Source organism: Embiotoca jacksoni, unplaced genomic scaffold (genome assembly GCF_022577435.1).
Source record: "Embiotoca jacksoni isolate LCO1_2020_lvr unplaced genomic scaffold, fEmbJac1.0.p SCAF_9, whole genome shotgun sequence".
NCBI classification, from domain to species: Eukaryota; Metazoa; Chordata; class Actinopteri; family Embiotocidae; genus Embiotoca; species Embiotoca jacksoni.
In genome coordinates, this window is record NW_027185447.1 from 9780498 (window position 1) to 9793813 (window position 13316).

Consider the following 13316-nt stretch of genomic DNA (forward strand, 5'->3'; position numbering starts at 1 on the left):
ATAACGCAGAATAATAATTCCTTGAAGAACAATAGGGCTTTCGCACCATCGGTGCTCGGGCCCTAATAACAAAAGCAAATGACTCTGCATCCATGCTTCTCAGCAGAGGAAAAGAGAAAGAGCAATCACAGGAAGGCAGCCCTTTTATACTCTTAGGCCCCTCCCTCCTCAGGTGCAAGCAACCAACAGGACTGACCACTTACCCAACTGACACACATACAAAAAACACACAGGGGAGAGTTGAAGTAAGGAGGAGAGACAGAGAGGTCGAGGGAGAGAGACACACTCACAGAGGCAGAGAGATAGAGGCCCGTCACCCTTGCTACATATCACACAAATTTAATATGGATTAAAACCTGCATTTGTTATAAACTGACATCAAGGCTCTGAACCATAACATTGAGCAGAATTTTTGTTTTGCTCAGCATGGTGTGTCAATCATTGACAACGTGGTATTTAAGAGACACACAAAGATGTCAAGCATCAATGATTTTCATGAGAGTAAAACAACAACAAAAAAGAGAAATACATTTCTCATTTGCATATAAGTACTGCTGAAGCAGACAAAAATGCTGCATTAAATAAATCTGTTAATAAATCAGTAAGGCCGGGTTTAGTCTGGAAATTAGGACAAAACATAGCAGTCTCTTAAAAATAAGTCTTTATTTTGTTAAACAATGGACTGAAGATAGTAGTTCCTCTGCAAGACTGAAAATAGTTTAAGGGGTCTTTTGATTGTTGCTTATAAATACCACCTCCACAAAATATAAATACAAATCCCTCTTTTACACATTTAAGCAGTATTTCTGAGAGGTTACAGCATGACACGCAAAATTCCTGTAAACCAACGATACACTTGCAGACGCACACAATGTCTTGAAGTACATGCTAACAGTGATTGCTTCATAACATAACCGCAAGTCAGATTTAAAAAATATGGCACAGATATTTACACATTTTGGAGCAGAGCATGTACCCATGAACATTTCTTTTCCTATTCCGGTGCCTTGCTTTAGAGCATTACCCTTTAACAATAGAGGCTCAGATTTTTATGTGAGAGTCTCGCAGAGCATCTAAACTATCAAAATAAAACATTAAAAAGGTGTGAAATTCAGTTGATGAGCACTAAAGGTCAATGACTACACAGAACAGGCTCGTCCTGAATTTGTCAAATATCTAAAAACATAAAATCTACTTCTGCCACAGAAAATAGGAACCCTTCAAAGTTTTCATTTTTAAATACAAGAGGAATCAGGCGATAACAAATACATGTGACCCTGTGCTGCAAGAAACAGCTCTGCAGGGCGAGTGGTATTCGAGCATATTCCTTTTTCAATTGAGACAAAAGCTTATTCATAAGTCACTCAATTTAAAAGATAAAGTAGCACAGCTATAGGTCCAGGTGTTTCAGCATCTCAGTGTCACAGTGATGAGTCTGAATTTTTAAAACTCTGAAGATTATAAAATTATTTCAGCTGTTGGCAAGAAGGGACCTTTCCCAGCAACAGACCATCAACATTAGTGGTTTATAAATAAGAATAATGATGACTGGTCAAGTTCTTTCCTTTCTCCGTGCTGATAATGATCTCCTTACGAAATGTAATCATGGGAAATGTTTTCTGGATTAACAAAGACTGAGAAAAGTTGATAAACAGTCTGATGTTGCAGAGTTTAACAATAACGCATGTTAAATTGTTGGAGGCGGGGGTCGAAGTGGGTGGCTCGTCTCATTACTCCATGTCATCCTCGTCAAACATAGGCGCCTCAAAACTGCACAACTCCTCATAGGTTAGTCCTGCAAGACATGAGAAAATGTTAGGAAATTTAAAAAAAAAAATCCCTCTCCAAAGAGGAAGATAGTATTTCTTTACTTTTGTACAAGAAGAGTAAGATGATTTACGTTTCCACTCTTCAATCTCCAGGTCTCGGCTCTCGAAGCTCTGGTCGTACGGCTCGGCCTCGGGCTCGTCATCTGGGTCGTGGTACTGAGAGAAGTAGGGGTGGGCCAGAGCCTCTGCTGCTGTTATCCGCTTGTCTGTATCCAGAACCAGCATTTTCTCCAGAAGGTCCACAGCTTAAAAACAGGTCAACATGTAAACAGAACTGAATTGGCACTAATCTGTGCTCCTTGGAAAAATCTTAGTGTCCTGTCAAGTTATTTTGTTTATGCACTTTTAAACATGACGCAGGCTGAACTGAAAACAATTAAAGCAAATAGGGAAATCAAAAACAAATCAAGCAATGAAAAACAAATTAATACAAATATATTAAAGAAAAACAATATTAATTCAAAGCAACACCGGAAAGATTACACGAGCTGTCATGTCTGGTTTTACCTTGTGGGTTGGCACCAATAAAAACATCGGCAAAGTTCCTCTTGGGCATTTGTGGCAAGGAGCTGATGTAGTTCCTAGCCTGGGAAAATACATCGAAACAGAAAATCAAACGTCAGCTCCCACCAGCATCAACATGTCATGACACATTTCATGATACTGATTCTGTTCAGTGTAGCCACTAGTATCAAACCCTCACTGCTAGGTTATGAGACTTATATTTTCAGCTGTGACTGGACAGTATCCCATAATCCTGAATGTCCCCACACACCCAGAAGTTGTCATGTTTCCTCGTGCGTGACGACACTGATGAGTGCAGTTTACAATATACATGGTGGACAGAAATTACAATAACACAAAAAATGTCACGTTTCATGAAGAATTATTGGTGAGACTTAAAGTTTCGGTCGATTGTTTCGCCTTAAAAATAAAAATAAAAATCATTCACAGCTGCTGTTGCGAACTATGTGCCTGAGGGCAAATGAGTGACTGATAGACCAGATATATTGCCTAGCAACACACAGACGTTGTAGTGTGACTGAAATCTGAGCAGTTTAACCATTTAACAATTTATGGGTTGGAAATACTGTTCGTATTATGCGATTTTTAATTCTATTTTTAATCAATTTTTCAATCACTAAAATACAATTTTCTTGAAAAACTAAAACAAATAATTAGAATGAGTTAAGAACCTTGCTGTCTTTTTTTTTGAGTGAGGAATAATGACAACAACAAAAAAAGAGTCACAATTTTCTGGATAATAAACATTTCTGTGTAAAAGAAAAGGTAAGTTCTGCAGACTGACAATAATTCCATCATTCAGACCAAGAACAAATAACATGAATTACACAAGAACACTGAGTGCAGCAAGATGGCAAATATCAAGACAGACGACAGAAAGAAAACCACAGAAGAAAGAATCTTCAACACAGAAAATGCCGTTAGTATGTAATGTACCGCAAACATATCAGTGCGCCTTGCTTTTGCGCACTTTGCGCTTTTTTATTTCACCTCACAAGTTCAGAGCTGCTTATTGCAATCACTGCAATGACATGCGGCACAACACAATTACTGTGATTAAAACTGAAAAAATTCAAACATTCGACACCTGATTATGTCCCCAAGAAGCCTTTGCTCCTGTTTACACCCCACTTGACTTGAAGTAGTTTGAATCTTGCAGCCAACCTTAGAACCCAGCATCTCTTTAGAGCCAATTACACCTTCACTGCCTCGTCACTGAAGACAATGGTAAGTCTGACTAGTTCAATCTTGGCATCAAATGTTACTGCTATTATTATTCCAATTTAGGGATGTGTTTGTATAGAAAACTGTTGTACCAATTTGTGGTACCTCAAAAGATAAATGCAGGATACTGAGGCAGGAGCTGTGTAGCCAGTCTGACTGTCCTTCTGCCTCGACCTGCTGTCTGCTCTAAAGAAAGTGACTGCGGGTCCCGCTCACCTCATGGCCGGGCATCCTGTTTATTAGAGTTGCTGGGGGCGTTCCTGTCAGACGCATTATCTGTTGAAGCTGGTTTATGTCTATGAAGCTTGTGTCAAGGGGAGTATAGCGACAGAGCAGAGTTGGTTAAGAAGCCGTTTCTCAACCTAACAATGTGTGGCTAAACTCTGAAGGAGCACTACAATGTTATGCTGAAAAGCAAACTTCAAGCATGGAAGCCAAAACGTGACAAAAGACTTAGAGGGAAGAAACAACACGATCATTTTCATTACAGTCAGTGAAAGTCAGAGTTGATCACCTGTGTCACAATAAACTCACAGCAAACACCATTCATTGTGATTCACTGAGTTAAAGAGGCAGAAAGCAAGTCTCAAACCCACAAAGCTGAAGGACAGAAGACATGCTGTCAATCAGAAAAGCAGACGCATCCAGTTGAGTGACGAGTTTAGAGCAGAAATCTGGTTAGAGAAAAACCTTGCGCAGTTTTGTGAACTCACAGAGTCTGAAGATATTTTCATCAAGAGCTCTGGCCCTGGTCTTCCGACGAGCATCATGATTAACTTCAACTGATCAATGTCTACCAGCACTCGGTAAAGGAAGACCAGACACTAGACGAGGGAAAACTTGTCATCTGACCTCCTTGTAAAACTTGTATGACTTAAAAACAGTATGTGATGTTCAGTTTTATTGTATTTACTTCAGAATTCACACAGAGAAGAAGAAAGGTTTTGAAACGTAGCCTGCGGAGACTGCAGAATGAATTCATAATGACAGGTTTCAATAGAGAAGCAGTAGCGGCAGTGGATAGCCCGGTGGTACACCGACTTTCAAGCTCAGCCATTAGTCACTAAACTATGGCATGGGGAGAAAAAGATAAACAAAACTGTAAGCAGAGATACAGACAGGCTCATACAAGGAAGAGCAGGCAGAGAGTGGAACCAGGCTGATGATGCACACTGACAGGGTAGAAAGAGCTGAAGAGCAGCAGTGGAAACGTTACTGAAAAGGTGAGCTAGAGGGAAGAGTGGAAACAGGTAGTTTCAGCGTTGCACTTTTCATATGAAAAGCGCCTCGGGCAGCATCATGTTGGAAGGGAAAACTGGAGAAGCAGGTTTTTATAAGAGGACAGAGAAAAAAAGAAGCATTAGAAATCATCTTCTGTGTTGGCAAACACATCATAAATCCTCTCTTCTACAATAATGTCAGAGTCTGTGTTTAACCTCCTTGATTTGTTATGCAAGTTGTGTATCAGAATCTCCGCAGCGCCAGGAGCTCTGCACATTACCGAGCTCTCAAATGAAAAGGATACGGTCAGTACCAGGAAACAGAGTTCTTCCAGTGAGAAGTTCTGCCATTATACATCCCACGGACCAAATATCCACTGAAACACAGAAAAGTGGGACACAAATATGATGCTTCACTTGACAAACAACTCTTCTATCTATCATTGAGCAGGAAGAGTTTGAGGGAGATCAAAGGGAGTTTAGTAGCGTCATCTACCTGTCATGTTGTAATGCATCCAGTTTAACATGATCTCTGGGGCGCGGTACCAGCGGGTGGCCACATAGCCAGTCATCTCGTCATCGGTGTGCCGGGCCAAACCAAAGTCCAAAATCTGACAGAAATTTAAGAGCAAAAAGGCAGCATTGTTTACAAAATCTCCACATCCGTGGGCAGATTCAAGATAAACTGAGGTTTCTGATAAGAACGGCAGTTCACAGACCTTCAGCTCACAGTCTTCATTCACTGCCAAGTTACTGGGTTTCAAATCCTGAGGGGGAAAAAAAAAATCCATGAATAAAACTTTGTGTGATTTAAGTTTAGGCAGAGAGCACTGTGGAAACACAGTATATCTCTTATCTTATTCTGCAGAAATATTCCCACTTCATATGGGTGAAAACAAACCTGCCTCTTTGTTAACATAAAAGTTGACATCATTCACACCATTTCAAGTAAAGGTTCATTTTATGACTTTCCTTCGGTGTTTGCACATTTTCGCCCCTGATCGGGCTCAAAGACAGTGACATTTGTCAGACACAAATCAAACTTACTCTATGAATGATGTCTGCTGAGTGGATATACTGCAGAGAGACAGAGGAGAACATGTACAATAAATCAGCAGTTTAGAGACGTATTGATTTATGACAACAAAAAAATGTCAGAGGCACAGCAGTCCAATGTCAAAACTATTGATTCATCTCACTTGAGAATCAGTAGTACAGCTTAAAGAAGAGCTTATTCACTTTCTTGATGCGAGCGAGAGAATAAGTCTGATACCACACTCATGCCTGCCTATTCAATATGTGGAGCTACAACCAGGAGAAAGGGAGCTCTGCTTTCTATAAAGAATGAAAACAAGGGGAACAGATTCGCCTGGTTCTGTTCAAAAGTAAAAACAACTGCCTATTAGCACTGTAAATCTCACAAATTAACATGTAATAACATGGTTATTTAAAGCTATTGTGCAGGACTTTTACATATCAATGAATGTCAGCTACATTCCAGCTCTTTACTAAACGAGTTCTCGCAGTGCTGATTAAAGGTAGCACCACAAAATAAATCTCTCTGTATCACAAAGTATATGGAGTCTTTAAATCAGACTTCCGATGAGACATTTCCACGCTGGCTGGATGAATGAAAACTGACCCTTCTCTTTGAGCAGAGCGTGTGCACCACGCCGATGGCCGAGCCGGCTAACTTGTGGTTTAGCCCTATGCTAACTCGAACTGAAATGAAATAATTCAATCACGCAGCTCCTCTAGATTCTCCAAATGTTATCAGACTGAATGGATTCAATTCTGACAGTGAAACAAGTCATTTTGGGGGTGGTTGAGGCATCTTTGAATTCATTAATTCAAAGTGAATCCACGGTTTTACAGCCACAACAGTTGAGATGTAGTTGGCTGCAGGAGAGCCTGTGACATAAACATGGGTCAACAGTGGTTTTGTAAATTACTTTCACTGGGGTGGGAGACAAAAGTGTAAAAGCATGTTTTGTTTACTAGGCGTACGAGAAAAAAAAAATAATAATAAAAAAAAAAATTTCCACTGGCACACTAAACTGTGGCTGCGAGCCAAAAAGTGGTTTACCTGAACCACCATGAAGCTCTTCTCACACACTGGTGACAAAATGCAGTTCCAAAAACCCAATTACAGCATCTCAACAGTGGAAAGCAGCCACAGGAAACTTTCACTGAATATCAGCTGTAGCTAACTGAAGACAATCAGTAAACAGTAAAATTAGGAGATTCAGATACGAGACACTTAACTAACAGAGCTGTGAGGTTGACCAGCAGACTTCCGGATTCTAGTGTTTATGCCAAGCTAAGAAGAAATGAGATCGGACCCTTGACAAGAAAGAGAATAAGCATATTTCCCAGAATGTCCACGTTCTCCCTTAAAAAGCTCACCTTTAAGCCTCGGAGGATCTGGTATATGAGGAACTGCACGTGGTCATCTGTGAGTTTCTGACATTTCACTATGTTGTTGAGATCCGCCCCCATCAGGTGAGTCACCAGATATCTGCCAATCACAAAAGATTGTGGTCACTGTTTAAATAGGCACCAAAAAAGGCACGTCCATGTTTTCTCATTTTGTAAAAAGCCAGATGGGTATAAAAAAAAATGGATATATTTGCACTTCTAAAATATGTTTTTCAACAGTTGTTTGCAGCCTGAAACTAATTTCCCATATGGCTATGTGAGCTTAAAACGGTTTAGCTGCTACTTCTTTTCACTTTCACTTCTCCCCAGAGGCACTGCAAGGCCAAGCCCTTCACAAATGGAATGTCATTTAACAACACAACCCAGATAAATAGGCTTAATGGTACTGCATCAGGGGATAATTCAAATCTAATCCCAGAGCTGTTTAAAATGCCCAAACAGCACGGAGGGAAGAAGGCGAGTGCAGGATGCTACAGTGGCAATTTTGGAGCCAAAACTCACAGAGCCATGTGTTGCTTCGTCAGTCTGCTGCCCAACAAATACCCATTTCATGAATACTCTTCTATTTTCACACAGTGCAGAGCGCAAGGGCTTTAAATAGCACCTGGTTACACTTGAACTTGTTCTCAGCAGCACACACAGAGACACAGACTCTCTCCAAAGTTCACCGGCCTTGGAAAAAAAAAAGAAAAAAAAGAAAAAAAAAAGGGTATATAAATAGTGCCCTCTGTTTTCCTCTCTCCTATAGAAACGGGGGCATGGCAGTAGCGCCGAGGAGCTCCAACCAGTGCGTTGTGACTCAGTTTGGTATTTTTAGAACCGAGGGGAACCACATTTGGAGCACCTGCATATCTGAGATTTTTTTCCTGCATGCAGAACATTTCCAGTGTTCCACCACATGTGCAGACAAAGAGCACAAAACCCACAGACCCACTTATTCGCTCTCCCTCGTTCTCGGTTCCCACGGGAGTCCAGTCTCACACACTGTTTACATGTGTGACCTTGTATTGCCTTCAGTCCTCCGTGACATTATACTAATCTGGGAGAAGGGTGGGGCTTCATGAGCCTCCATTACGGCTGAGCAGCAGTGGCTGTGCTTGCAAAGTGTGAGGAAAAGTTCCAGTATCTCTACGCGAAGCAGCGATCTAATTTGGGAGATATTGTAATTCTGCAAAACTGCTGCACATGCATACTGCAGCAGTTCAGCATTGTGCTCATTTAACAGGATCAGACAGAGGACGGAAAGTTAAACAAGTAAATCAAAATTATGTAGGAAAACCAGAGAACTTGTCTTTTGTTTTTTATTCCATGCATTTGAAAACCTGGTGCCTACATTACCCACAATGCAATACATTTTTTTTTAACACTTTACCTCGAGATTTTGCTGTGTTATACAAGTCGAGTTTTTGAGCTGCAAATCTGAAGGAGACAAGAACTTGTAGTCCCTACCAAAGCTGCCTCAAGTGACTTTTACACAACTTTTTTTCACATAATGCATTTGTACTCCCCAAGAACAAACTTGGATGTATTAAAAGTATTTTTAAAAAGTTTAGATGAAATAATTCACAAAGATGTAATTCAACTTGTAAAAGATCACGTAGAGACACTGCATGAGAGACAGGAAATCCAGGGACTGGTGAAGATAAAGACAGGCAGACTTCAACACGCTACACTCCTCTACATGAGCTTCACACTTTGCAGTAAAATGTAGTTCGAGTGAGCTGATGCAGGGTTTCCTGTGTTGTTTCACAGCGGGGATGGACCAAACGCTGCTTCCGCCGACACCAGAAAATCACACAGAAATGAAATTCTGGAAGACCCCTAGTGAGAGTATTGAACACACGTGTAGGCACTAAATGATAGGTGAGGATGCTCAAATGAGGAAGGCTGTTCCAAACATATTGTGGATTTAAACTCTCAGTTGTTTCCATCTCTTCATATAAATCCGGACTGACCTCACGACGATGAGGTCAGGGTTCTGTGGCTCGGCTGCAGGACTCCTTGGTTGTTGTTTTTTTAGACTGTTGTTTATGTATGATGGATAAGAAACTAAATATATAAACATGCACTGTACTGCATGTGCACCACCTCAGCATAACAATTTCCTGGGGGGAAACCCAGCAAACAGGTTGCTTGACAAACTAAGATTTATGTGGCAGAAATAACATCCAAGAACAAGCATTAATTTTAATATCGCATGAACTTCCTGCTTCAGATGACAGCAAATAGCTACAGCATGCCTCCTCTCTAGCTGTATGACTGGGTGTAAATCTGCATCATCTTCTATTAAGCAGTGATTGCAGTTCCCCACAGTTAAAAATCAGGGAGGACTGAGGTCTCCCCTCTGAAGTCACACAGCGTGGGTTCTGGTCTCTGGAGTTCACATCATCTCCCAGAGTTTGTGTGGGTTTCCTCCCACACTAAACTGCATGCATGCTAGCCATCAGAAATATTTTTTCCAAATGTTGTTAACAAAGGTTCAGATAATGAAGTGGGTCCCAGGGTGCTGCACTCACCACTGCTTCAGAATAATTAGGATGAGTCAATTATAATTTTCCATACAGGCATGTTTTAAATACAAAATAAAAAATAACCGAGTGGCTCCAAGAGTTCAATTGAGACACATTCTTATGTCGGGTATCCACCCAAATCCATCACATTTACATTTTGATGCAAGTGCAGAGAAGAGAAAGAGCCTAACTGTGCTGCCTGCCTCGCAACGGGCGAGGCAGCACAAAGGTCTGAGGACTGAGTCACCATCTCGCTGTCCACTTCCCATTTCTAACAACTTTCAACAAACAATAACTACCTGTTTGCCAGCAGCTACACAATGTTTCACAGAGCCACAATCCAGGAAACATAAGGAAGGAAGCTGGTGGTGAAATAACTCTTGTAGCAACCAGACAGTGAATAACTAACAGGCTGGACAGCCTAAAAAATGTTCCAGTGTTGAGCCTGCTGGCATGCCTCCAGGTGCTTTCCAGCCACAGTCTGCTGCCGAGAAACTGAGGACTGCAGCTCTTCACATCACTGCTGTTAAATTATGCACAAGTGTTGTTGAAGTGACACTCAGGCCCGAAGCAAGATGGCAGAGAGAGGGAAACTTGGGATTAAGGTAATTATCCTAAACACGTTTAACTTACACATCAGTGAATTCCTTCAGAGAAGTAGCAGGGGAGAAGACATCTAAGAGCCCAATTACCTGCAAAAGTATGAAAACACTGTCAAATTAAAAGCACAAAGAACAGCAATAAAACCTTAATTACAGAACAGATTAGGAAACAAACATTATGAGGCACTGGATAAGCAAACACGTGTAAATTTGCTCTTTGTGCCCGTTTCTCAGCAGGCAGAACAACCAAAGAGAAATCAGTCCACTTACATTTTCATGTTTCATATGTTTCAGCAACCGCAGCTCTCTGTATGTTCTTTTGGCATGGATTATGGACTGAAATGGCCGAGACAGCTTCTTCACAGCCACCTTCAGACCCATCTTCATATCATATGCAGAACTGTGAAAAAGGCAGGCATACATGTGAGCTTAGTTCTCATCATTTAGAACATGCGTGACCGAATGCCAATATATTTCAGTATGTACTGATCGAAGGTATAAAAGCTACATGTGGTAAACATGTATATAACACATTAAAAACTAGAAATCTGCTACGAAAAAGGAAGCTCGTCCTTTCCAGTGGGATGAATTAAAGTGTTTCATATGGCTCAGAATGGGCCGAGTTTGCTCTCAAAACCAAATTAGGTGCAGTAAGAGCTGCTGAAGGCTGGGAAAAGGGCAACATCAGCAGAAAATGCCATCTCTCAGCAGATCGGTAGCAGCCGTAGCTGCAGTCTGTTCTGCACTCTGAAGGCTGACTGTCTCTGTCCCAAAACCAACACTTCCTCCTTCTCAGCTCACCTGACCACAGTCACGACTGGAGGACGGCCTCCCGTGACAGCTGCTGGGGTTAAACCAGTGTGCCGGAGATGCATCGACATCTCCACATTTGAAGATGAAAAATTCAGTGTTGTCCTGTCATAGCAACCAACAGCATTTTCACTAAAAATGTGACTTTAAATGTCAAACTATAAAAACATGCAGTCCATTAAAGAATTATGATGTATGACACAACTAAATGTTTTTTGTTTTTTTTGTACTGGACATTTGTCAGGTGTTAAGTCATGTCATCTCAATCCTGTAAAAATCAGTTTAGAGGGTGCAGTTTCACTATAAAATAAAAGTTTGCAGTAAATTTAGGGCCATCACGTAAATGCTAACAATAAGCCAGTGAACTGTTTGAAGAAAGAAAAAAAACAAAAACAATCACAGCACCAACATGCACTGGTGAGCAGCCAGTAATCTGACCAGCAACAGATTATCCTATTGCCCAGCAACAGCACAGCTGTTCACTTCCATTTGCAAAACAAACATCTGCTCACTAAATCAAGTGTACCGCAAACTATGTGTCCTAGATAGTATCAGCACAACCTATTTAGTCACTAGACCGCGCAGTATCCGTCCTACGAAAGCTTAACTTTTTGCCACCAAGCAGCATTAGAAGAAACCTACCACCACTATCACCAAAGTCTTCTAATATGAGGCACAAATCAGAAGGCATGTAAATACCACTCCATGACAGATTTGTTTATTATTACTGAAAACATTTACTGCAGAGTTCCCTCAAAGGTGAGGGTTATCAAGATGTTATTTAGACTGGAAGATACTTTCAAATGAATTACAGTATTTGGCATTTTTTTTTTATTTAAATATAACAAAAAATGAATAATCACTTATCAAAAGAGTTGGATTTTATTTTTTTTTTGGCCGAATCGTTGCATCTTATTTGACATCAAGCAACTAATTATTTAGAAGTAGTCTGAATTTTTTTTTTTTTTAACAACTCAAGATGAATGAAGAAAACTCCTATCTTTTTTTTTTTAATCCATATTAACTTACAAAATAAATATGTCAATGAAGTGCAAAAAGATACGGTCACATCATCAAGATTAAGGAGCTGAGTCAAACACACAGCCGCACTCAACATGTTATCCTCTTGACTTTGCACTGATCTCTTTATTCAAACTTCCTGTGGAAATCAGATTTGCAGCTACATCGAGAGGATAACAATTAAAAACATGTGATTCAGTCAGCTGTTTGACTCCAACATGCCCCCCCTCCCTCCCCCTGATCACATACTTCACTTTTCCAACTGTTCGGCCTTACTGAGAGTGATCAGTTCCGTCAGGCAGGCTCCAGTGACTAAATAGGAAGTTCACTACAGCACAGGAAAACGCCACATAGAGACCAAGTCAAGAGGTCCTGTCTTGATCAGAGACGCATCGTGGTTCCACCTCGTTAGCCTGCAATCAGTTGGAGCTAACCTAACTTTAGCTCGTGCAGCGCAGGCCTCGTCTAAATGAATGGAGGTTAAGTTGGGTGACTTCACGTAACTCCACTTTGGGTGCAAAAAAAAAAAAAAAAAAAAAAAAAAAAAAAAAAGCGACTTACCAAACGGATCCGTAGGCGCCGGAGCCCACGGGGGACAGACTCTGGTACCGCTTCGGCACTTCCCATATCGTTTTGTTGACCTCCTGCCGATAAAACTCGAGTCTGTTTTTCTGCGACATTCCTGCAGAACCAACCGCCGACCACCGACCGACTCTCCGCTGCGAGGGGGGACACGGAGCCGCGCACAGCTCGACCTCACCCCGACTTACAAAACACGAACTAAATGAGAAGATCGCCGGGGAACTGAACACCGGCTAAAGTTGCCGGGTTGCCTTGTTGCAAGATGTTGCAGAATCGCCGTCTGTCGCGTGAACACTTTTAAATCTTAACGCTGTTTGTTCCTCTTCACTCCGCTCACGAGATTTCGCCCCGCTTGCAACACGTCGCACAACCCTCGCGAGAACGAGGAACTTCGGACAGCTGAGAGGACGAGAAGAGGACAGAAACAGAAAGCGGTGCTGCTTCCAGTCGCTACTGAAACAATCAGCATTTATAAAACATCACACGGTGGAGGAAAACGTATTCAGATACGTTTTATTGAGTACAATCAGGAGTAGAAAGTAACTTAGTACATTT

General features: G+C 41.2%; 1 protein-coding gene across 3 annotated transcripts; it reads right to left on the reverse strand.

The window, feature by feature from the left end:
- Positions 1-644: 644 nt before the first annotated feature.
- On the reverse strand, positions 645-13116 carry mapk14a (mitogen-activated protein kinase 14a). Of its 3 annotated transcripts, none has more exons than XM_069140368.1 (12): positions 12741-13116; positions 10620-10749; positions 10381-10439; positions 7205-7316; positions 5846-5875; positions 5518-5565; positions 5295-5409; positions 5104-5175; positions 3795-3874; positions 2337-2415; positions 1901-2074; positions 645-1795 (listed from the first exon to the last, which is right to left on the reverse strand). In XM_069140368.1, the coding sequence occupies exons 1-12, from the start codon at positions 12857-12859 to the stop codon at positions 1731-1733; spliced, it is 1083 nt and encodes a 360-aa protein (XP_068996469.1). In that variant the 5' UTR covers positions 12860-13116; the 3' UTR covers positions 645-1730. The 3 variants fall into 3 exon arrangements, with proteins under 3 accessions (XP_068996469.1, XP_068996468.1, XP_068996467.1); XM_069140367.1 differs by lacking the exon at positions 3795-3874 and adding an exon at positions 4292-4371; XM_069140366.1 differs by lacking the exon at positions 3795-3874 and adding an exon at positions 4292-4371 and having other exon boundaries at positions 5295-5565.
- Between the last annotated feature and the right edge of the window lie 200 nt (positions 13117-13316).